General features: G+C 46.0%; 1 protein-coding gene across 1 annotated transcript; it reads left to right on the forward strand.

Moving 5' to 3' along the window:
- Positions 1–6,588: 6,588 nt before the first annotated feature.
- LOC130043374 (cytochrome P450 2B4-like) lies at positions 6,589–26,251 on the forward strand. The gene is made up of 9 exons (XM_056135629.1): positions 6,589–6,759; positions 17,107–17,269; positions 17,416–17,565; positions 18,859–19,019; positions 21,317–21,493; positions 21,837–21,978; positions 23,587–23,774; positions 24,389–24,530; positions 26,061–26,251. Exons 1-9 carry the CDS (start codon positions 6,589–6,591, stop codon positions 26,249–26,251), a joined length of 1,485 nt encoding a protein of 494 aa, XP_055991604.1.
- Positions 26,252–26,284: the final 33 nt, after the last annotated feature.

Genomic DNA, 26,284 nt, shown 5'->3' on the forward strand with positions numbered 1-26,284 from the left:
TTCAACCATGAATGTGGAAAGGTCGGACTACAGCTGAATCTCACAAAGACAATGTTTATGATAAACGGACTCATTCCTGACGTTCCATTTGCTCTCAATGGAATGACCATCTCTAAATGCAACAGTTATGTGTACTTAGGTCGAGAAGTCAACATGACGAATGACCTGGCACCTGAGTTGTGCAGGAGAAAGAGAGCAGCTTGGAACGCCTTCAAGAGTGTTGAAGAAACAGCTAAGAAGATGAAGAGCCTCCGGCTCTGGGCACATCTCTTCGATTCCACTGTTCTTCCTGCATTAACATGCGCCTCAGAGACCTGGGCCCTACAAATACAGGATGAGAACGCTATTCGGGTCTCCCAAAGAGGAACTGAAAGAGCTCTGCTTGGAATGTCACGCTTCACTCAAGTGAGAGAGAGAATCCAGAGTTCTGACCTCCGTCGACGATCAGAATCAGGGACGCTGTCTTGTTTGCCAAGACGTCGAAAATCAGATGGGCTGGACATGTAATGCCATTTGGAGATGACTGCTGGACCAGAGCTGTTACTGACTGGATTCCACGGAATGACAAAAGATTGCGTGGCTGCCCACCTACGAGATGGTCAGACTTCTTCATCAAGACCCCGAACGATTGGTTTGGGGCTCTTTGTGTTCCTGGAGTGAGAAGATGCCATTGGGCTACACTAGCACACGTCAGGATAAATGGAGACGTTACTGGCGCCCGTTCGAGCAAATCGATGGGTAACGGGATGTCAAGTGATCAAGTGATCAAGTGAATATGGGGCTGAATGATAGCACAGCATGTAGGGCACTTGCCTTGCTTGTGGCCCATCCACACTCAATCCCAGGCACCCTGGCATCCCATCTCCCATCGGGTCCCCCAAACACCACTACCACCAGGAGTAGTACCTGAGCACAGAGCCAGGAGTTACCCCTGAGCATCACTGTGTTTGGCCCCAAAACAATAACAAAAAAGATACATTTAAAAAAACTTGATGATGATGATGGTAATGATTTTGTTTTTCAGGTCACATTTGGCAATGCTCAGGGGTTACTTCTGTTTTTTTTTCTCTTTTTGGGTCACACCCGGTGATGCTCAGGGGTTACTCCTGGCTCTGCACTTAGGAATTACTCCTGGCAGTGCTCAGGGGATCATATGGGATGCTGGTATTCAAATCCGGGTTGGCCGTGTGCAAGGCAAATGCCCTACCCGTTGTCCTATCGCTCCAGCCCCCTCAGGGGTTACTTCTGGCTCTGCACTGCACTCAGGAACTACTCCTGGTGGTGGTGTTCTGGGGACCATATAGGATGCCAGGGATCAAACCGAGGTCGGCCATGCACAAGGGAAACGCCATACCTGCTGTGCTATTGCTCCAGTCCTGGAGAACGTACGAGTGTTGGCCTTAGGTCAAACTCTACACCTCTCTATGCTTCACTCTCCTATCTCTGAAGCCAAACACCAACAATACCATCCACCAACTGTGAGAATCAAGGGGGTTATTGAGTGTGAAGGACTTCATTCTGCCCTCTCAGGAATTCTCAGAGCTGGAAAGGGACTAAGTGCAGTGCCAGCTTACACAGCAGAGCAGGAGCCAGGATCTGAGGTCAGGGAAGTCCATGGTGGCACTTGTCTCAGGTCAGGAGAATGCAGGCTCCGCCCTTTGCAGGGATGTAGTTTCCACTCCTCCTGCACTACAGGAGTCTGACTCAGCTTCTGGGCCAGGGTCCTGGGTCCACCAAGGGCTTAACATGGTAAGAAAGGTTCTCCTTCTCACTTTCATCCCTTTAAAAATTTTTATTTTTTTATTTATTTTATTGAGTTTCTCACTCCGCCCCGAGCAGAGCCCTGGCAGCTGAAGACCTCTGGGACCTGGCCACAGCCATGCTGAGGCCACTCTCCACATGCTTGGATGAGCCTCATGCATGAAGAAACCGGCAGAGGAACCCAGGCGTGCGGGGCCCAGGGCTGAGATCTCCAAGCCTGCTCAGTTCGGGACTGGGCCTCCTCCACCCAGATCCCCCATCTTCCAGTAGCTAGACAGTTACACCCACCAACTGCCGTGTAACCCCATCAGTGGCCAGGATTCAGAGACTATAAAACCAAGCTCCCAGAAGCGCGTGGCTGCGGACCTCTTATTCTCTAGTTCTCGCTCTCAGAGAACCTGGCAGGCTACTGAGAGTATCATGCCCGCATATATGCCTGACTGGGATCACCTGTAAAGGTGATTAGAGGCTGCTCCAAAAGTCTCCATCCCTTTTGGAGAGCCCAGCAAGCTACCGAGAGTATCCCGCCCGCATGGCAGAGCCCAGCAAACTACCCGTGGCATACTCAATATGCCAAAAACAGTAACAATGATGGTCCTCATTCCCCTGACCCTGAAAGAGCCTCCAATATGTCATCGGGCTACACTAGCACGTGACAGGGACGAATGGAGATGTTACTGGTGCCCGCTCAAGCAAATTGATGAACAACAGGGTGATAGTGATAATGATAGTGAATTTATTTTATTTTTTTGCTTTTTGGGTCACACCAGGCAATGCACAGGGGTTACTCCTGGCTCTGAACTCAGGAATTACTCCTGGTGGTGCTCAGGGGACCATATGGGATGCTGGGAATCAAACCCAGGTCAGCTGCTTGCAAGGCAAACGCCCTACCCGCTGTACCACCGATCTAGCCCCATTTTTAAAAACATAGTATGAAACTCATGCCCAAGGGCAGTAGAAATAAGGGCCAGGAAGATAGGTCCACGGTTTGAAAGTTTGCTTCAAGTGGTGTGGGGAGAGGACAGTTGGGATATAGAAGGCTGCTTTTCTCCCCGCTGCACAGCGGTAGGGCATTTGCCTTGCGCACGGCTGGCCCAGCCGACCTGGTTTGATTCCTCTGGCCCTCTCGGAGAGCCTGGCAAGCTACCGAGAGTATCTCACCTGCATGGCAAAGACTGGCAAGCTACCCGTGACGTATTCAATATGCCAAACACAGTACAACAAGTCTCACAATGGAAATGTTACTGGGCCTGCTTGAGCAAATTGATGAACAATGGGAGGACAGTGCTACAGTGCTACTGTGCCATACTCGGTTGGTGCTCAGGGATTACTCCTGGCTCTGAGTTCAGGGATCACTCCTGGCACTGCTTGAACCTGGGTTGGTCACATGCAAGGCAAGCGTCCTCACCACTGTGCCTCAGCTCTTCCTTTTAAAGTGATATATATATACATATAAATATATATATTTATATATATATCAAACAGGCAGCACTTGAAAAACATGAGGGAGGTGGGGCTGGAGAGATAGCACGGAGGGTGGGGCATTTGCCTTGCACGTGGTCGACCCGGGTTCGATTTTCAGCATCCCATATGGTCCCCTGAGCACCGCCAGGAGTAACTCCTGAGTGCAGAGCCAGGAGTAGTCCCTGTGCACTGGCGGGTGTGACCCCCCCCAAAAAAAAGAAAACATGAGGGAGGTAATCCAGTTTCATTCCACATGCAGACTGCACCTACTGTCAGCAATAGGTCAAGCCCCTGGACTCATCCGCACAGAGTTGACAGCAGGTGTTTTACGGGGGATACACAATGAGTGCATTTCATGGTTGGCACATCCCTTTACAAGTCTTAACAGATAACTTCCTATGTTTTTTGCATCCCCTCAGATCTTGATTTTACAGCCTTATCAGACCCATTTGGTGTTTGGAGTAATTTACTACTGTTGCAGGTGACTTATGTGAAGCAGAGAAGAGAGAGGGAATTTTTCGTTTTCTGTCTGACCACCTCTGCAGCTGGGGATTGGATGGGGAAATCTGGAACAGTGAGCCTGGCTCCTTGCAGGAAGGAATATTAGTCCTAGATCTACCCTGGCCTTTCAGGTCCTTGCCTTTATTTCAGAAAAGAGTTTCAGGAGAGGTGAGCTCTGAAGTAGAATAGATTTTATTTGAAAGTTTTGAGAAGGGTGGGGGAGTGGAGAGAGAGAGAGAGAGGGAGAGAGAGAGAGAGTGAGAGAGAATATGCTCTCAAGAGAGAACACAGGCTTCTCTGGAGTCGATGGGGAGCCTCAGGACATGTCCGAGCATTAAATATAACAGTTCACATCCAAAGGGGAGATGTGGGCGACACCTGTGCTTGGGCGTCACATGGGCCTGTGCATCACACGTGCTCAGCGGCCACACATCACACAGGCAGCACACGGGTCCAGGCTGTATATGCACGGGCTTCCTTTGTTCAAGTTGACTTTTATAGGGTTTCTTCCAAGCTTCCCTATGTGGGGCTTTCTACCTAGGTAAGAGTCCATTGCTTGGATGGTTGCCAAAAGAGTAGAGTTGGGAGAAGTTGATGATCTCCTTTGATATTCCTTTCCTTGCCTTTGTTCCTGCTGGAGCTTTTCTTGAAGGGGTTGGGGAGTGGGGTGGGGGTCCAGCCTTCTCTGGGTCTGTGCTGAAGTCAAGTAAATGCCTTATCAGGCCTTAGTTCCTGTGTCTACGAGGTGGGTTATTTTATTTTGTTTTGCTTTTTGTGTTACTGGTGAACGAGACCAGTTGTAGTTACTGGTTTTGGCATATCGAATACACAGCGGATAGCTTGCCAGGCTCTTCCGTGCGGGTGGAATACTCTCGGTAGCTTGCCAGTCTTTCCGAGAGGTATAGAGGCTTTAGAGGTATAGAGGCTTTAGAAAGAATAGAATAGAAAGACTTTAGAATAGAAAGAGCTATGCTTGGAATATCACGTTTCACTCAAATGAGAGAACGAATCCAGAGTTCTGACATCCGTCGACGATCAAGGATCAGGGACGCTGTCTCATTTGCCAAGGTGTCGAAAATCAGATGGGCTGGTCACGTAATGAGATTTAAAGACGACCGTTGGACTAGAGCTGTTACTGATTGGATTCCACGGGATGTCAAGAGACCACGTGGCCGCCCACCTACCAGATGGTCAGACTTCTTTGTCAAGATCATGAACGATCGGTTTGAGGCCCTCCATGTTCCCGGAGCGAAGAGATGCCATTGGGCTACACTAGCACGCGACAGGGACAAATGGAGACGTTACTGGCGTCCGCTCGAGCAAATCGACGACTAACGGGAAGTTAAGTGATTAAGTGATTAAGTGCTTTTTGTGTTGCACCCAGAAATGCACACGGATTACTCCTGGCTCTGCACTCAGGAATCACTCCTGGTGGTGCTGGGGGACCATATGGGATGCTGGGAATCGAACCTAGGTTGGCTGCATGCAAGGCAAACACCCTACCCATTGTGCTATCACTCCAGTTCCACGAGGTGGGTTTTTGCAACCTTGCGACTGTTGGTTTTATTACTTCCCAAGAATTCATTGTGATGGGGGTTCTTCCCTATCTCCCTGCCTGCCTTCTTCACTCCCCACTTTGGTAGCTCAGCTCCTGCCCAAAGAGTTTATTCCTAATTTCTGCTTCATAGGAGTGGCCTATTCAGGCATCCTGCCTCTTGCTTCCTGCTTATACTCCTAAATTTTCTACTTTGAAGGGATGTGAAGTGATGGGAAGAAAAGCCAGGCCTGACTGGGACAGGTGGACCTGGACACATTCATTCAGATCTTCTGCAGATCTGAACTGAACCATCAGTGGTTGTGTGTGGCAAGCTCAGGGCAAGGCCAGGGAGGTGTACCCAAGTGGTCGTTGATTGAACTGGATGCCACTCTCAATGCTCTTGGAGTGCAGAGAGTAGCTGGGAAAGAGACACTGAGGTAGAGAGAGGGAAGGAGAGGAATGCATGCGCCCAAGAGGGTCCAGCTCTGTGAAGACAGAACCTGAGGTGGGGTGGGCCAGAGGACCCTCTCCATGCACCTTCCAGGTCTCTCTGCAGCTGCCCCTCCAGCTTCGAGTCTGCTCAGGTCTGTCTCCCCACCAACCCTACCTGGGGCTGTCATGGGCAGGAAGGTGAAGGAGGGGACCAGATGGTTATAGATCCTCTAAACACAAGAGCTGGGAGGTGGACACCCACAAACTCACACCCATAAACTCACACTACATGAACTCACACATATGAACTCATACGACATGAACCTTGCGACACAAATGCAAACCCACCTCTCCACATGTAAAAATATTAAATCATAGAAGCAATACGCATGTCAAGATAGAAACACAAGCTCACACAGACTTAGTCACAGAGACACACCATACCAAGTTCACCAACATGCAGAACACCCTTTGACATACTAAAAACACATAATCAGAGATACAAGTGCTAGGGTGCATGCACACACATTTGCAAAATCAATGGCTGGAAGAGTAAACATACACTTACAGAAATCCCAGCATATCTCTCTCTCTCTCTCTCTCTCTCTCTCTCTCTCTCTCTCACACACACACACACACACACGAATTGTATTTTGGCATCTGCTAAAGCCAGAGAGGGGAAGCAGATCAGGGAAAGCATAGAATGAGCAGATCAGCTGGCTGTGGAGCCGGAAGTTAGGTTTCCAGGCCATTTTTTTTCTAAGTTCATGCTCCTGAACAATGATGAGAAGGAGGCGGGGTTTGGATGAAGTTACATAACAGGGCGTGGCGGCTGCTCAGGATAAGAGGACCTTCACCTGGGAACAGTGGAAGGGGAGCAGGTGATCGGGACCATGGAGCTCAGCGTCCTCCTCCTCCTGGCCGTCCTCACGGGACTCTTGCTGCTCATGACCAGGGGCCAGCCAAAGGCTCGTGGACGTCTCCCTCCCGGCCCCCGGCCCCTGCCCTTCTTGGGGAACCTCTTGCAGATGGACAGAAAAGGTCTACTCAGATCCTTCCTGAAGGTGAGACACAGAAGGACAGGGTATGAGGGTGGCTCCCTGTCTCAGTCCTTGGGGATGATTCTTGGCAAGGACTGGGATGGCATCTTTCCAGACTCCCAGGGATTGGGTAGGCAGTAATTGGTGAGAAAGGTCCAAGGAGATGAAGTTGGTGGAGGGTGGTCAGAACAGTGGCCAGAGGCATTGCTGCATATATTGGAAGCGCATGACTGCAGTAGGAGGGGGACAAGTGGGGTCCAGGGGAAAGCCATGGGTGTCTAATTTCACAATGCACTGTCAACTCTGGCCTGAAGTGAGAGAGAAAGGGAGAGACAGAGACAGAGACAGAGAAAGAGACAGACAGAGAGAGACAGAGAGACACAGAGAATACACACCCAGAGAGAGAGAGAGAGAGAGAGAGAGAGAGAGAGAGAGAGAGAGAGAGAGAGAGAGGCGCTTTGATACCACAGAAATAGGTTCTTGGGGCCGGAGAGATAGAATAGTGGGTAGGGTTTTTGCTTTACAAATCTGGGTAGCCTAACTGGCTTTAATCCTTGACACCACATATGGTCCCCTGAGCACCACCTGAAATAATTCCTGAGTGCAGAGACAGGAGTATCCCTGAAAATTTTGGGAGTGGCCCCCCAAACAAATAAATAAAATATCATCTGTCAACAACAGATATCAAAGAGGTAAGGAAAAGGTATCCTAGAATCTTATTGATGAACATTAACCTGAGAATAAAGTAGGTGATAATGGGGAGCCACAGAATGGGCATGGTTTCTTGTTTAATGATCTACTTTGTTAACCGACTAGTGAATACGGATAAATTTTGACTGTGGTTGACCCTCTGCTCACACTGCTGAACACTCCTGAATCAGGACCCTGACTTACCATTGTGTGTGTGTGTGTGTGTGTGTGTGTGTGTGTGTGTGTGAGGGGGGGGGGAGGGAGAGAGAGAGAATCACACATCCTGTGTGCATATCATTTAGTTCTCCTTATCACAAGGATCTGGACTTACACACTTTGGGACTTAGTTTTTCCTGTCATAAGTGAGAATTCGCCTACATTGTGGTGGGAGTTCATCCGTTCTCTCTCTCTCTCTCTCTCTCTCTCTCTCTCTCTCTCACTTCCATTAGTTTATTTATTTATTTATTTATTTAGTAAAGCAAGATAGTTTTTATTGCCTGAAACTTACTTAGAGTGGTGCAAAAGGGGGTGAGAAGAGAGGAAATGTGTTCAAGAGAGAACATGGGATTCTCCAGAAAGGAAAAAGCAAGCAAAGAGACACAGAGACAGGCTAACAAGAGATATGTTCAAGGAAACACGGGCTTGAAGAGCAAGCCTTTAATTTTTAAAATTTGAGGCACTGTGATTTTCTTTTTTAAATTTATTTTGTTTTTTTTTTGTTTTTTTGGGCCACACCTGGGTTATTCCTGAATCTTTGCTCATTCATCACTCCTGGTGTGCTCGGGGAACCATATGGGATGCCATGAATTGAACCTAGGTTGGTCACGTGCAAAGCAAGTGTCCTACTCACTGTGCTATTTTTCCAGCCCAGCACTGTGATTTTCTTTTTTTCCCCCTTTTTCTTTTTCTTTTTGGATCACACACGGCGATACACAGTGGTTACTCTTGGCTCATGTACTCAGGAATTACTCCTGGCGGTGCTCAGGGGACCATATGGGATGCTGGGAATAGAACCCAGGTCGGCCGGGTGCAAGGCAAACGCCCTACCCGCTGTGCTATTGCTCCAGCCCCCAGCACTGTGATTTTCAATATCTTTAATGATAGGGTTTAATATACAGAACATTCCAGCACCACACCCTCCACCACTGTGTCAGTAACTCCCGCTCCATCCAATCCCACTGACTCTAGCCTCCCCCTTCTCTCAGCTTCCTCCTGAAGATCACTTCTTGGTTGCGATTGTATTTGGGCATTTGTTACGTTCTTCTTATGTTTCTTGTGAATAGTTCTAGGGTCATCATGTTTTTTTTCACAGTGAGTTGAGGTGGTTGAGTTGAGTGAGGTGCTCTCACCTTTTAAGAGGTAAGCATTGCGAAGCTCAGCCTGTGGAATTTGTCATCATCATACAGCAGGGGACTAGCAGGAGGGAGGTCCTCAGCTGTGCCTCCTAGGTAGAGCTGCTGGATATTTCCCACAGTCCTTGAAGAATTAGGTGAAAACTGGGGCTGGAGCAATAGCACAGCAGGTAGGGCATTAGCCTTGCATGCAGTCGACCCGAGTTCAATTCCCAGCATCCCATATGATCCCCTGAGCACCACCAGGAGTAACTCCTGAGTTCAGAGCCAGGAGTAACCCCTGTGCATCTCCAGGTGTGACCCCCCAAAAAAAAGCAAAAAAAAAAAAAAGGAATTAGGTGAAAACTAAGTACTCTGTCCCCTCCAAATAGCCACACTCATCACGTGGACATTTGAGTTTCTGACCTCCTGCAACATTTCCCTAGTCCCTGAAAAGATCTTGTAGGTATCCAGCACCTTACCTTCTGTCATTGTTGCCTCTTTGTAGAGTTGTGGAAGGTGAGGAGAGAGAGAAAGAGAAAGAGAAAGATGAGGAGAGAGAAGTGTGAAGATAGAGAGAAAAGGAGATGAGAAGCAAGCATTTTTGTTTTAATGCCACCTTTGTCGGTGCTCAGGGCTTACTCCTAGCTCTATGCTCAGGGTCACTCTTAGCAGGGGGTCAAGGGACCAGATGAGACGGCAGGGATCGAACCCAGGTCAGCTGCATACAATTAGGCAACCTACTCTCTGAAGCCCCTGAAAATACATTTGAATGGGATTACTTTGGCTTGGGGTGTGGGGATGGTTGCAGTGGGCCAGGAATGAAAATTGGGAGTCCAATGAGGAGCTTTACAATTGATTGACATAAAAAATTTTAAGGTAATCTTAACTTTCTTATGACTTTATCAATCATTATTTTCCAATTTATTTTTTAAAATGTATATACCTTACAATACCATTTATATTAATTTTTTTATGGGGAGGCCCACATCTGTTGATGCTCAGGGGTTATTCCTAGCTCTGTAGTCAGGAACTATTCCAGTTGGGCCAGGGATTGAAGCTAGATCAAGCACATACAAGGCAAGTGCCCTATCCATGGTACTATTACTATTACTCTAGCCCCAATAGTAATGTTGCAGGTATAGAGAGTTGCTACTGCAACCCCACTCCCAGCATGTCAGGGTCTCCTTCCGTTCATTGCTAGGTTCTCTCTTTCTCTTAACCCTCTGGCCCCCCCAACACCTCACCCCCAACCCTTGACAAACAATTCTTTGGGCATATCCTCAGGGTCTGTTATGGGACATTTCCTTTCTCTCTCTCTCTCTCTCTCTCTCTCTCTCTCTCTCTCTCTCTCTCTCTCTCTTCCTCTCTCTTTCTTTCTTTCTTTCTTTCTTTCTTTCTTTCTTTCTTTCTTTCTTTCTTTCTCTCTTTCTCTCTTTCTCTCTTTCTCTCCCTCCCTCCCTCTCTCTCTCCCTCCCTCCCTCCCTCCCTCCCTCCTTCCCTTCCCCTTCCTTCCTTCCTTCCTTCCTTCCTTCCTTCCTTCCTTCCTTCCTTCCTTCCTTTCTCTCTTTATTTTCTTTTTCTTTTTGGGTTAACCTGGAAATGCTTAGAGGGGTTACTCCTGGCTCTGCACTCAGGAATCACTACTGGCAGAGTTCGGGGGACCACATGGGATGCCGGGGATTGAAACTGGGTTGGCTGCATGCAAAGCAAACACCCAACCCTATGTATTATCAATTCAGCACTATTTTTTTATGTAGGAGTATTGCTATTTATTCAGCCATTGATTAGGCTGATTGAATTGGGCATGAACTCCACCTCCACCTTACTTTTTTCTTCCTTTTTTAAAAATAATTTTATTTATTAAATCACTGTGAGAGCAGTTACAAAGCTTTCAGGTTTAAGTCTCAGTCATACAATGAAACACCCATCCCTTCACCAGTGCCCATATTCCACCACCGAAAACCCCACCCAGTATATCCCCATCCCACACTCTCCCCCTACCTGTGGGGCAGATGATTTCCACATTATTCTCTCTCTACTTTGATTACATTCAATATTTCGACACCAGACCCACAATTATTATTTGGGATTTTGCTTCAACACTCATATCTGCCAAAAAGGCAACAGTAGACAATGTATTTTCTTTTGCTGGTTATGAATAACATATGATGTCGCGCGGCCACAGTAGTGGCCTTGTGATTTTGAAATTCCGAAATTTTAACAATTAAATCCGGAGGGATTTCTGCCAAAACCTGCTGGGTTCTGAGAGTTGTTCCTGAGTCTCTTGGATCATGGCCATTAAGCAGCTTGATCAGGAGCCAGAAAGGCCGTTAGTGGGAGGCAACTTGGGGTCTTGTTGGGACAGGGAGGAAAGGACTGGATCCACCCCCATCCTGTGAGACCACACGTGTCTGTCACTGCAGACCCAAACCTGACCATCCAATGGCCTCTGTAGGATGGCAGCCACTGAGTCATTGGAGGGAACAGGCTGAGGCACAAAACTTATTCCCACTTGGGGTGGCCCGGTGCCAGTAACCTACTGCAGGGACCAGATGCATTTCTGCCAAAAGCCGCTGGGTTCTGATATTTGTTTCTGAGTCTCTGGGATCATGGCCATTAAGCAGTTCGATCAGGAATCAGAGAGGCCTTGCCTCCAATTATATAGCTGAGCTGGAGGTGATTTGTGGGTGTGTCTCCCACATACCTACCTTTTGGCCGTATACTTTCTTGGTAATCTTGGCCCCAAGTTTTTGGGGTCTGGCCAAAGGAACAGCAGCAATTTTGGGGTATCTGGAAGTTTAGAGGTGCCGTCAGGCTGCTGATGCACTGGCCTCACAGGTACAGATTGACCTGCTGGCGGCACTATACCCTCTCACTTCAGCACTATTATGGGATATTGTTAGTCCCTTATTATATTTCTTTACATGCTGTATGTGAGAGAGATAATCCTGTAGTAGTCCCTTCCCTTTTGTGAAGTCGATTTGTTTCATTGAAGTCAAACTGCATCCTGATAAGGCACACATTCATGGGTGCATGGGTCAGGGGATTTTCACACACAGCAAGCTCATGTGGGTGACTTACAGCTGGGTAGCAAGGTGGCTTTTCCAGAAACTCCTTTCATGGCCCTTCTCAGTGACATCTTACCCACTTTCCTGAAATCATAAATTTGTTTTGTTGGGCTCCCATATAGCACTGCTCAGGGCTTACTCCTGGTAGACTCAGGGCTCCATATGGGGTATCTGGGATTGAACCCAGGTCAATTGCTTGCAAGACAAGCACCTACCCTCTGTACGATCTCTCTAGCCTCTAAAACCTTATGTTTTGTGTGATCTGTTTGCTCCCACACTTAGAATTATAATTCATGGATACTTCTGTACCTAGTTGCTCTTGCAGATATCATGAAGCTTTGTGTGGCTGTAGCTGGTGTAGCTGGCCTTCATTTTCTTCAATGTTACACAGTATATTATACAACATGACTATGCATTTGGTCACCAACCAAACTCTCTGTGAATCTCCCTCTTCATGTTTTTAAGTGGATACACATGTACTTATTTTTTGTTGAATATGAATGTGGGAGTGAAGTTGCCAAATCACTGAATAACTTGTCTTCAGCTTTAATGCATATGGCTTTGTGTTTTGTGGCGTGAAATCAAAGACCAAAATGAAGAAGGTTCCCTGGTAGAGCCTATCAACACTTAGGTTCTGTGGTACAACTTTATGGCTACTGTGTGTATATGTGATTTATTATTGACTGTAACAGGGATAAGCTGATTTCTGACTGGAGTGCTGCACAATTTTCTTAAGTGGCTGAACTGATGTGATTCTTCAGATTACAACATCACCCTAAGAGGGGCCTGCATTCCTCTTCTGTTTACCAACGATGGGCCAAGATTGTTCTCTAGGGAAAATGTCAGGAGACAGATGAAAAGTGGGGTTGGGTTATAGGAGGCTGATTTTTCCTTTAACGAGTGACGTTGAGGAAACTCAACTTCAATTCAACTTTAATATGTGACATTGATGGAATTAAGTAATTATTAACTTGGAAACTAAATTAAATTAATTATTATCTAGAAATTAAATTCATTATGTTATTGTTGGTTTTAATATACTTCTAGTGACCCTAAATGCTCAGAATATAGATAGTGGACAACTTTAATAAAGATACTTTATTTATTTAGGTTTTTATTGAGCCACATTTGGCAATGCTCCTGGTTCTGCACTCAGGGGTTATTCCTGGATCTGAACTCAGGAATCACTCCTAGCACTACTCAGGGGACCATTTTGGATGTTAGGTATCAAACCTGTGCCAGGCATGTGTAATGCAAGTGCCTAACCTCCTAAGATGCTCAGGAGACCACATTGGGAGCTGGGGAGCAAATCCATGTACCCTGCTTGCAAGGCAAGTGCTCGCATAAATATATACTTTAGTTTTGAACGAGCCAAGACAATGATTATTTAATTTTTGAAAATTCCAGGCTAAGTTAGAATGAACTTGCTGCTGAAAAAATATCTGATAGAAATGATGAGCTAATTATTGGGCCCTACATTTGGGTTATGCCCTAAGTTAGGGTCACTGAGGACACCATCAGGGTTTGCTCTGGCTCTGTGCTCACAGATCACCCCAGGCAGGGATCCAGGGGATCAAACTCAGGTTGACTACATGCAAGATAAGTGCCTTATGAGCTCAACTGTCTCTCTGGTCCCTGATACTAATTTTTTTTGAATTCAGCATATTATCTTTACCTCTGAACTATATATTCAGTTCTCAAAGAGGAGCCTCTAGAGCAGTCAGTCCACAGGTGGAAGCAGGGCTAGAGTCCTACTATGGAGCAGATAAAAGTTGGGCATGTAGGAGAGAGATAGGTGTTTGCACCAGATCTGTTGATTGGAGCAGAGTAGGAAAATAGGTATCCTCTCCTATGACAATTCTTGACAAAGTGAGGAATTATATTTAGACTCCCTCTCTTTTCTTGGCCATGCTAGGCAGTTTTCAAGGCTTACGTCTGGCCCTATGGTCAGGGATCACTCTTGGCACAGTTTGGGGGATCATATGTGGTTCTGGGTCAGCTGCATGCAAGGCAATCTCCCTAACCTGGGGATTATATTCAGAAAGAAGTATGATGATTAATGTGGGTTAGGGACCGGGGGTATGGTGCCACCATCAGGTCAGCCTGTACCTGTGAGGCCAGTGCATCATCAGCCTGATGGCGCCTTCAGACTTCCAGATACCCCAAAATTGCTGCTGTGCTTTTGGCCAGACCCCAAAAACTTGGGGCAAAGTTTACTAAGAAAGCAAATGGCCAAAAGTTAGGTATGTGGGAGACACACCCACAAATCACCTCGGCTCAGCTATATAATTGGAGGCATGGACCCTCTTGTTCCTGATAGAACTGCTTAATGGCCATGATCCCAGAGACTCAGAAACAAATCTTGAAACCCAACAGCTTTTGGCAGAAATGTGTCTAGTCCCTGCAGTAAGTTACAGGCGCTGGGCCACCCCAGGTGGGAATAGGTTTCATGCCTTGGCCTGTTCCCCCTGGTGGCCGCCATCCTCCAGAGGCCACTGGATAGTCAGGTTTGGGCTCAGAGTGATGAGATGCGGGGCCTCACGGGATAGGGGTGAAGCCGGCCCTTTCCTCCCCACCCCAACGAGACCCTGAGTCACCACCCATGAATGGGCTCTCTGGCTCTTGATCAAGCTGCTTAACGGCTATGATCCCAGAGACTCAGAAACAAATCTCAGAACCCAGTGGCTTTTGGCAGAAATGCGTCCAGACTGTGCAGTAGGTTACTGTCGCCAGGTCATTCCAGGGGGGAAAGGGTGCTGTCCCTCCGCCTTCTCCCCCTAGACGGCTCGGTGGCCGCCATCCTCCAGAGGCCACTGGACAGTCAGGTTTGGGCTCACAGTGATGAGACACGTGGGGCCTTACGGGATGGGGGTGGAGCCGGCCCTTTCCTCCCCGTCCCAAGGAGACCCCGAGTCGCCGCCCACTAACGGCCTTTCTGGCTCCTGATCAAGCTGCTTAATGGCCATGATCCAAGAGACTAAGGAACAAATCTCGGAACCCAGCAGGTTTTGGCAGAAATCCCTCCAGATTTAAGTGTTAAAATTTCGGAATTTCAAAATTGTGTGGCCACTATTGCAGCCACGCAACATCCATATGTTATTCATAACCAGGAATAGAAAACAAATTTTCTACTGTTGCTTTTTCAGCAGATCTGAATTTTGGGGTAAAATTTCAAATAATAATGGTGGGTCTGGTGTCAAAATATTGAATGTAATCAAAGTAGAGAAAAAGTAATGTGGAAATCATCTGCCCCACAGGTAAGGGGAGGGTGTGGGAAGGGGGTATACTTGTGCATTTGGTGGTGGAGAATGGGCACTGGTGAAGGTACAAGTGTTTCATTGTATGAGACACTGAGACTTAAATCTGAAAGCTTTGTAACTGCTCTCATGGTGATTCAATAAATAAAATTATAAAAAATGAAAACAAAGTAAGGTGGAGTTCATGCCCAATTCAATCAGCTAATCAGTGGCTGAATAAATAGCAGTACTCCTACATAAAAAACGTGAGTTAGGGAGTGTCATCCATAATTACTTAGTAGTGGTGAATTCCTTGGGCACAGGAGTGGACCTGATGCTACTATATGGATCAAATATTTTCTCTCCCCATTTGAGATTCAACCTCAGAGCAAGAATAAACCTCATCGTAGCTGAGACATATTTGATGAGGGTCTATGAGTGATGAGAGGAGAGGAATTGAGTAGCAAGAAATACCTGTCAGTTTAAAGGCTGACCTAACTGAAACTATGAGGGATAACAAGTAGAGGGACTTTGGAGCATGGCTGGGTGTTGGCCATTGCATTTAGATAATTCTCCTGTAGAAGATAAAGCATTAACAAAAACCAACTCGAAATAAAACAGCAACAACAAAAAAACTAATAAACCCCTCAGAAACCCCCTCAAATAATTCAAAACAACAAAACATAACAAGCAACCCTGCATTAGGAAGGAAAGGTAATAACAATTATGAGGAAAAAAAGTTCTCCTGGGAACTACAATTGGTCACTTTTTTAGCTTTTCAAGTGGGGCAGCACATTTGTAGCATGTGCATGACCTTGAATTTGGTTCCAGGAAACACATGTCCTTTGACCCCAACACCAGTGGCCCTGACCCCTCCTCTTCTTAGGTTCCACCAGGGGTGGTCCTTAACCTGAGCAAAACAATAAGGCTCTGGCCCTAGGTTTGAAAACAGGACATGGAGCCTGAAAAAAAAAAAACAGAGGGAAAAATGAGGGTGAGAGGCACAGAAGATGAGATGATGAAATTTGTACACTGTATTGTCATGAACTTAATTTTGTTCTTGAACTGAGAGATATTACAGCGGGGAAATTGGTTGCCTTGCATGTGGTTGACTAATTAGATCCTTGGAATCCCGTATGGTCCCCCAGGCACCTGTTGCTGTTGCCTGGTGTGATTCCTGAATACAGAACCAGGAGTAATCCCTGAGTATCACTGGGTGTGACCCCCAAACAACAACAAAGGTTAATTTTGTTCTTTTTTTCTTTCTCCTATTGGTCGAATGGTTAGTTTCTTTCTTTCTTTTTTTTCAATGTTTATTTTCTAGTTCACATAATTAAGATGATAAAATTTTCTCTCTTTACCAATTTGGTTTCATTGAATCACCAAATATTTGAAATAGCCCCACTGAAAAGAGTCAGAATTTCATGTTTGATTTTCTCTATATTCAAATTAATGAAACAAAAAATTAAAGTACTTTATTCTTTTTCATTTTGGTTTTGGGCCATACTTGGCATTCCATAGGGGTTACTCCTGGCTCTCCACTCAGGGATCACTCCTGATGGGGCTTTGGAGACCCTATGGGGTGGCAGGGATTGAACCCGGGTTGGCCACACACAAGGGAAGTGCCCTCCCCTCTGTACTATTGCCCTGGACCCTTCAAATACTTTCTAAATGATGGGGATTTGAGGGGGGGGGTCATCTTCCCTCTCATTTCCTTTTACCTTTTCATTTTTTTAATTTTAGAAAAAAATTAAACTTTAAAAATTTACCATGATTTGCAAAACTATGGACAAAGAAGGAGGATCATTTCTTTAGCTGAGATGTCAAAGACGTGTGTCCAGAGTCAAAGGAATGGACTAGGGTTACAGTAAAAATATTTAACTTATGTGCTGCTGAGGGTACCTGTCATGAAGTCTGGGTTGGGACAATGTATCCTTTACGGGAGGAAATATGTATTAGTCTATGTGTATTAATGATTAAGCAACAGGAAAGATCTAAGAAGAGCAAACTATTAATAATCATGGATGTTGATGTGCTTGGCAGATGCGAGACCAATACGGGGATGTGTTCACTGTGTACCTGGGACCACGGCCTGTGGTCATGCTCTGTGGGACAGAGGCCATCCGGGAGGCTCTGGTGGAGCAAGCTGATGCCTTCTCTGGCCGGGGGAAAATTGCTGTGGTTGAGCCAATCGCTCAGGGATATGGTAAGAGCCTGGAAGGTACCAGCAAGATTGGGTTGGAGGATGTGGATTATAGATAGTGAATCCACAAAAGGAAGCCAGTTGGTGCAGAGGGATTCAGGTCCTATTTCCAACGTCTTCTGCAACCCATGATGTGGTCCACACCCCAGGTGTAATCTTTGCCAACGGGGAACGTTGGAAGATTCTTCGCCGATTCTCACTGGCCACCATGAGAGACTTTGGGATGGGAAAGCGAAGCGTGGAGGAACGAATCCAGGAGGAGGCTCAGTGTCTGGTGGAGGAGCTGCGAAACACCAAGGGTGAGTCCTGGGGAATGGGTAGGGCAGAAACACACACACACACACAGAGATGGAGAGTGGTGCATGGCAATAGAAATTGGTGTGCAAGAGATCAGAGAAAGGGAAGCAGAAAGTGAAAGAGAAATTGAGAAACCACCTGATAGAGAGATCCAGGACATGGAGAGAGTTGGAGAGAGCTCAGTGAACAGAGTTGATGGAATAGACTTTCAACAATAACAATCAAACATGTGCTGAGATGTCTTTTCTAGGGAAAAGCAGCACATGAATTGAGTGTGTCTATGAACGGCAGAAGTAGGAAGTCCAGGAAGTCAGGGGAGAAAATGGAAAATCAGACATGTGAAGGGCAGTGAGCAATGAGCGAAGCAGGGGGTTAGGGGCATTCAGACAGCACTTCCAGTTTGTTTTGGAGTCTCTCCAAATAGGTGTTGTGGAGACAGAGATGACAGGGTCCTTTGTCAGGAGTGAGGAAAGAAAAAGCAGAGGCAAAGACAGGGTGCAGGGGGACAGAGCCAGAAGGTGTAGAAGGAGCTGATACAAACTCTGAGAAGGAAAGGAAGACAGATATGGAACGATCAAGAAAGAAATTTAAAGAGGTTAGGAGAGAGAGAAAAAGTGAGAAAGAGAGGAAGAGAGAAAGAGAGAGAGAACAGAGAAAAGAAAGATACTGGAAGACAGGTGCCAGAAGGCTCTTTAGAGTCCAGAAAGGAGGGATGGTGGAGACCAGGAATGAGGCTGCACCTGTGTGTGGTTCCTGGATTCTGAACCTCCCCATTCTCCCACATGAACCTGGGGTGTGCAGACATCAGTGAAAGAGGGTTGAAGAGTTCCCTAAAGATCTGAGAGTTCAAAGGTGGGGACAGAGGAAGGATTTGAGATATTTATGGGAGAGGGAGAGCAACATTAAGAAAATTGAATATGACTCAGAGGCAAGGCAGGGTCCCAGCACTTAGCTGTTGTTTGCACCTGGCTTCGGCAATGAGGGCTGTATAATGGCTCAATTGCTTCCAAGACAAGAGGATGCTGAGAGCTCTGGGTGTCCGTCTGTGAAATGGGTGCAGCAGCAGCCTGGCACCTTCCTCACAGCTATGGTGAGGATGATAAGGGACAAGTTGTGACAGTTCTTGGAGAAGGTCTTCACACAAAACATGGGCTCATGAGTGTCCTTATTATTGTGCTGTTTCCTGATCCCTCACTGGGCTAAACAAAACAGTGACAAAGCAATGGGCAGCATCCTGGGCTCCCAAGGTCTTTGAGTGAGGTGAGTGTCCAGGAACCTGTGTCCTCTATTTCCAGGAGCTCTCCAGGATCCCACCTTCTTCTTCCACTCCATCACTGCCAACATCATCTGCTCCATTGTCTTTGGGGAACGTTTCTCCTACCAAGATCCCCAGTTCCTGCGCCTGCTGGACTTGTTCTTCCAAACCTTCGCTCTCATCAGCTCCTTCTCCAGCCAGGTTGGGAGAGGGGAAGGGAAGTGGGGATGAGGTGGAAACGTAGGGCAAGCATGGCAGCTTGGGCAGGTGGGAATGTAGCACAGTGCTGGAACAGGGCAGGGTAACAGACAGACAGGAGAGACGGAGGCTCAGAAGACTATATTTCTTCAATTTCTCAATGCCTTTACCCTCACTCTGTTGGCTCCCCTTTATTTCCTATTCTTGTCATAATGATGCCATGGGTCACACACTTGGTTGTGGTGCTCATTGGGCATCACACATTGTAGTTGTGGTTCTGGTGCTTACACACGTAGTTTGGTACCCAGAGTTCCATCTCACATCGTCTCATGGACTTTTTCCATTTCCTGGTCTCATGCTTCAATACAGGTACTTTTGCTATGGACCCAGCCTGTGACCCCTCCTCCCCCTTTCTGTTAAAAGCAAAAATTTCTTCCAGATTACAAAAATGCCCCTCTTTAAAAACAATTAAAAAAGGTCTTTCACTAAATCATGATCATATAAAAGGGCATGTGTTATTGTACCATTTTCTGAACTTTGTCATGCAGTAGCAGTCATTAATAAAAGCTGGTATGTAGGGCCAAAGTGATAGTACAGCAGGTTGGGCATTTGCCTTGCATGTGGTCTTCCAGGATGCGATCTCCAGCATGCCATATTGTTCCCTGAGCACCACCAGAAGTGAGTCCTGAGCGCAGAGCCAGGAATAAGCCCTGAGCATTGCTGGGTGTGACCCAAAAAGCCAACAAAAAAAAAGAGCTGGCATGTATTAAAAACCACCACTAACAGCAACAACAATATAACTAACGTACAGTTGACTCTTGAACTGCAAGGAGTTAGGGTACTCACTCCAGTTGAGAGGAATTCATGATCACCTCTTCTATATTGTGATTCCTTACTAGAGGATAGGAAACCCAGGATCAGGAAAAAAATCCTTGTAGAAGTGGGTCTGCAAAGTTCAAACCCTGTCATTCAGGCTCAACCATATTTTATTTTACTTTTTGGATTTTACTTTTTGGTTTACTTTTTGGATCACACTCAGTGATGCTCAGGGATTATTCCTTCCTGTGATCAGGAATCACTTCTGGCAGTACTCAGGGAACCATGTGGGATGCTAGGGATGGAAACTGGATTGACTGTGTGTAAGCAATTGACTTACCCACTATATTATTCCTCCACCTCCTCAACTGGATTTTCAATGCAAAAGTCTAGACCTGCAAAGCAGCTGGCCACTGGCATTTCTCAGAAGGAATGTAAGTCAGATGGTCACATAGGACTGTCCCCAGAGTTCCCATGATCTCCCTAAGGAGATGAGAAATTGGGAAGGGACTCTGGCGAGCGTGTGTGAGACCAGCCTAGAGGGATTTCCCTGTTTTCCTTCCACAGTGAACCCCAGGGAGAGAAAATTCAGCTTGAGAGGTTCATCCAACAGCCATGGTTATCTCTAGAAGGAGGAATTGCAAAGGATTTTACATCTTTCTATGTACATCCCTACATTTTTCTAACAGTTATTTGCAATAAGCTAGGTATTGCATTTGCCACTGGACTAATGAATAAAGCCCAAATAAGTAAATATTGCTGAGTGTCTACTGCCTCATCTGGGTGAGCATCATGTTATCATTCCTGGTGCAGTGCAGAACAGGCAGAGAGGAGAGAAGAGTCAGGGAAAAGTTTGAGCAAAACGGATAAAATGGCTGTGGGTGGGAGCCAACACATGGGGAGATGACCAGAAGGGGAGGAACAGAGAGTTGAGGAGAGGAAATCAGAGAGATTGAGAGTTGGGACAGAGAACAGCAAGAGACAAGATGATGAGGGTCCTCAGTATCTGTATTGCAAACCATAATTCTCAAAAGTAGAGAGAGAGTATGGGATAATTGTGTGCCATGGAGGTAGGGGGAAGGTTGGAAAGGGGGGGTATACTGCGTACATTGGTGGTGGAGAATGTGCACTGGTGGAGGGATGGGTGTTTGATCACTGTATGACTGAAACTCAAACATGAAGGCTTTGTAACTGTATCTCATGGTGATTCAATAAAAAAAGATGACGAGGGTCAAGATCCAGGGAGAGGTAAATGCACCAAGGAGATGATTCATTCCAAGGGTCTCAGTACAAATACATACAGACACAGAGAAAAACAGGGATGGAGGACAGAGATGGAGTCAGATGGAGCCAGTGTTTCACTGAGGAGACAGAGGGATACAGAGATCCTGAGGAGGTGTTGGGAACCAGAAGGTTGGTCTCTTCCTGTAACTTGGTAACTCAGGCACAGAAAACTCTAGAATATCTCTCTCTCTCCCAAATAGGTGTTTGAGCTCTTCTCTGGATTTTTGAAGTACTTCCCTGGCTCACACAGGCAGATCTGTAGAAACCTGCAGGAAATCATCGTCTTCATTAATCACAGTGTGGAGAAGCACCGCGAGACTCTGGACTGCACGGCTCCCCGCGACTTCATTGATACCTACCTGATCCGCATGGACAAAGTAGGACTTGGGGGAGGGGAAGAAAGGAAAAGTTGGGGAGGTGAGAAGAGAGTAGAATGGGGCATAAGGGTGGGGAAGAGCAGGGACGGAAGAATAGAGAATGTGGGAGATTAGGAGAAAAGAGATGTGATTGGGAATCAAGAGTTAGAAAGGAAGGAAAGAGATAGGAGAGAAAAAAAGAGGAGAGAGAAATACAGGACAGGGAAAAATGCAGCATCTACCACAGAGAAAAGAGGGGCTGGGAATGTGCAAGAGAAGCAGAAACTGATCTGGATGCCTAGAGCCATCCCTGGTTATAGTGTTGCCACAGGGTCCCTTGACCTGAACTCTCTTCCGTACACAGGAGAAATCCAATCCCAATACTGAGTTCCACCAGCAGAACCTCATCATTGGTGTACTCTCACTCTTCTTTGCTGGCACGGAGACCACCAGTACTACGCTCCGTTATGGATTCCTCCTCCTGCTCAAATACCCCCAAATCACAGGTGGGAAGAATGTGAGTGGGTCATCTGACCCCTTTTGGGGTGCATATGCAGGATTAGGGGTTCTGCCAAGATGAGACACAACATTTGCATCTTAGACCAGGAGCACGGCAAGTTTTGAACAAATCCCCAACCTATCTAAGGCTCTGGGTAAATAGATGAATGAAGACTATGTTGATATGTTCTCTCACTTTTTTACTTTCTTCACTTAAACTTCAAATCCTCATCCTTTCATTTATTCCTCCCTTTCTTAACGCATCTCTCATCCATCTCTCCATCCATCCCTTCCATCCATATTTGCTTTTATTTGTTAATTTACAGAATTGACCCCAATTCTGTCATCTACTGTTTGTCCAACATACTCATTTACATGCACTTATTTGGGTTACTTTATTTATCAGTGTTTCCTTGAGTGAGCATATGTCCATCTGTCCTATGATCTTGGTTCATTCCTTACTCTTTCCTTCTCTTGCTTCATTTTTCTTCCATCTGTTTCTTTATTTCTGTATGTAGACTTTTAACATTAATTAACCCATGTATATTATCAGTCAATCTATTCATCCATTATTCCTCAGCTTACTCATTTTTTTCATTCATCCTGCACACAAAGATACAATGAACATGTTGAGCTCTCTGGTCATGTTTAGTAATTAAACACATAATTTGATAACTAACTAATAAATATATTCATGGACTGATTTTTATTTATATTTTGGTTTTGGGGCCACATGCAGTGGTACTTGGGGCTTACTCCTGGCTCTGCACTTAGGAATCACTCCTGGTGGTACTCAGGGGACTATATGGAATGTTGGGAATAAAAACTGGGTCATCCTCATGCAAGTGAATTGCCCAACCCCTTATACTATTTCTCTGAACTCCTAATTAAAAAAACTTCATTCTTTTCACTTATAAATTGATTGGTATAGTTATGTAGTTGTTCATGGGTTAATTTATGAATTTCTCTCATTATTATATAGCCGATCCCCTTAGTTCAGTACTTTATCTACCCACACAATAGAGATTCATTTATCTACACTCATCTTAGAGGGGAATTTGGCAGTTTCAGGGTCTTAACTTCTAAATGTAAAGTAATTTGAAAAATGTGGAATATATGCCATGTATGTGTGTTTACCTGTGGATGTGGGGAGAAAAATATCCATAAAATTCATTAGGTTTCAAAGGCTAAAGCTATTTGTTTCTTCCTTTCTTTCCCACTGTCTTTGCTCCATGCTGTGGCCAGGGATGTCACTGATGTAACCTTTACTGTGGAATTTTTCTGCTTCATTTCCCCCAGAACTAGAAAAAATAGCCCGAGGGAAGTTTCCTTGCAAAACTCTTCTCTGAACACCTCTCACCACTCCCTCTTTCTTTCTTTCTTTCTTTCTTTCTTTCTTTCTTTCTTTCTTTCTTTCTTTCTTTTGCTTTTTGGGTCACACTCCGCAATACATACTCTAGGGTTACTCCTGGCTCTGCATTCAGGAATCACTCTTGGCGGTGCTCAGGGGACCATATGGGATGCTGGGAATCGAACCCGGGTTGGCCGCGTGCAAGGCAAATGCCCTACCCGCTATGCTATTGCTTTAGCCCCACCATTCCCTTTCTTGTGTGCAGAGAGAGTCCAGAAGGAAATCGAACAGGTGATTGGCTCACACCGTGCCCCCGCACTCAATGACCGATCGAACATGCCATACACAGATGCCATCATCCATGAAATTCAGAGGTTTTCAGACCTCCTCCCCATTGGCTTGCCTCACACTGTCACCAAGGACACACATTTCCGCGGGTACATGATCCCAAAGGTGAGTCCAACTGGGGTCCTGAATCTCTTGAACTTTCTTAGTCTCCCCATGTACCTCCCTGTGGGTTCTCCTTGGACAATCTTGTCCCACACACTACCTGTGGGATGGGTCTTTGGAATATATCATCTTTATTTTCTTCATAATTACGTTACAGTCACTAATGTTCCAACACCCATCACTTTACCAGTGAACATTTCCCACCACCAATGTGCCCAGTTTCTTTCTCTCCGCCCCTGCCCCCCGCACCAACCCTGCTTCTATGGCAGGCTTTTCTTCTCTCTCTCTCTCTCTCTCTCTCTCTCTCTCTCTGTCTCTCTCTTCCTTTCTTTTTGGCATTATGATTTGCAAAACAGATACTGAAAAGTTATCTGATATATCCCTTTATCTGCTTTCACCACTCAGTTCCTGTTCAAAGTGATTATTTGCAGCTATTATTTTCATACCAGTCCCTTCTCTATCCTAACTGTCTTTTGTCCACACACACTTGTGATAAACTTCTAACCATTGACCAGTCCTCCTGGCCCCTGCTTTCCCTGACTTTGGATATTAGTTTCATACTTTTTTATATCCCACAAATGAATGCATCATCTTTTGATCTTGTGACCTTTCCCAAGGGCACTGAAGTGTATCCCATCCTGAACTCTGCTCTCAATGACCCACGTTACTTCGAGAAGCCAGAAACCTTCAACCCTGACCGCTTTCTGGACACCAATGGAGAATTGAAGAAGAATGATGCTTTCATGCCCTTTTCCATAGGTAAGAGACCAGTTACTTCTGTGCAGGAGCACTTCATCTTGTAAGCCAAATTGAGGCTTTTATTTATTAGACAGTTGATATCTGTTGCTTTAGTTGTTCTGCCCTATCCATCATTACAAAATCCCTAGACAAGGTTAGAGAAGTTAAATCACATTCCCCACAATTGATAATCCTGATCTGGGCATGCATTTTAACCCTTAAACACTTAAGGGCAACCTAATTTTTAAATACTACTCTGAGCCCAGTGCTTTATTGGGGGTTGACAATAATACATCAGTCCAGTCACAAAGAGCTACAGTTTCTTTCCCCCCAAATTGCCACATAGTAGGAGGATGAACATTTATTGCAAGGTCATATGTAAAAATGTCATTAAGGGGCTGGAGCGATAGCACAGCGGTAGGGCGTTCGCCTTACAAGCGGCCAACATGGCCGACCTGAGTTCGATTCCTCCGCCCCTCTCGGAGAGCCCGGCAAGCTACCGAGAGTATTCGATATGCCAGACACAGTAACAACAAAGTCTCCAATGGAGACGTTACTGGGCCCGCTCGAGCAAATCGATGATCAACGGGAGGGCCTTTACCTTTTACCTTAAGGAGTGAATGCTTGCAGAGTACTTAAAAGAGCTTGGCACAATCCACTGGTCTTGTTGTGCCACAGAAACAAACACAGAATAGTAAACACTTACAGGATCCTTCACCAAGTGGTGTATTCCCATCTTCATTAGAATTGTTGAATTGTTGCACTTTTAAACCTTTTTTTTTTTTGGCCGTACTTGGTTTTGCTCAGATTTTATACCAGCTCTACACGTAGGGATCTCTTGGTGGGGTTCGAGGCACCATATGGGTTGCTGGGGTTTGAACCCAGGTTGGCTATGTATAAAGCAAGCACCCTAGCCTCTGCACTGTCTCTCCAGCCCCATATTTTAACTTCCTAATTTACAATAATTCTATGAGGTAGGACTACTGTTCCATATTGGAAAGGAAGGGTATTAAAATGTTAAGTCAGATTTATGGGGCAGGAGCAAAGTATAGTGGATAGGGCATTTGCCTTGCATAGAACTGACATGGGTTTGATCCCTGGAACCCCATATGGTTCTCCAAGCCTGCCAGGAGTGATTCCTGACTGCATAACCAGATGTAAACCTGGGTGTGGCCCCCAAACCAAAAACCAAACCAAACCAAACAACCCCCCCCCCCAAAAACCACCCTACACACATATATTGAGTGGAACATAGACACATGTATATTTGCACCCATGTCCAACTTGAAGTGGGTCTACATGCTTTGTGCGACCCTTAGGAATTCTAACTCATGTTACAAATGATCTCTGGAAAACGTGTGTGGTTTGCAGAGGTTGCACTTGGCTTCAGGGCTTAGGACCTCCCTAATCATAGTTCATCTGGAATTGCAGGTTAGAGATCAGCCCAAGGTGAATATGTTGCAATGGATGCCAGTGTCTGGGCTTTTAGATGAGAGAGGGTAGAGAATGTACATGCCACCTGCCCATACCTGTGACCCTCTGTGTCCACAGGGAAGCGCATTTGTCTTGGAGAAGGCATCGCCCGCACAGAATTGTTCCTCTTCTTCACCACCATTCTGCAGAACTTCAACCTGGCCACCAACATGGCCCCTGAGGACATCGATCTCAACCCCATGGAGTGTGGTGTGGGCAAACTGCCCCCACCATACAAAATCCGCTTCTTGCCTCGTGGTGGAAACTGAAGAAAGGGAGGGGGAGTCACAGAATTCTGTCAT

This window comes from Sorex fumeus, unplaced genomic scaffold, assembly GCF_029834395.1.
Source record: "Sorex fumeus unplaced genomic scaffold, SorFum_2.1 ptg000122l, whole genome shotgun sequence".
In the NCBI taxonomy this organism is placed as follows: domain Eukaryota; kingdom Metazoa; phylum Chordata; class Mammalia; order Eulipotyphla; family Soricidae; genus Sorex; species Sorex fumeus.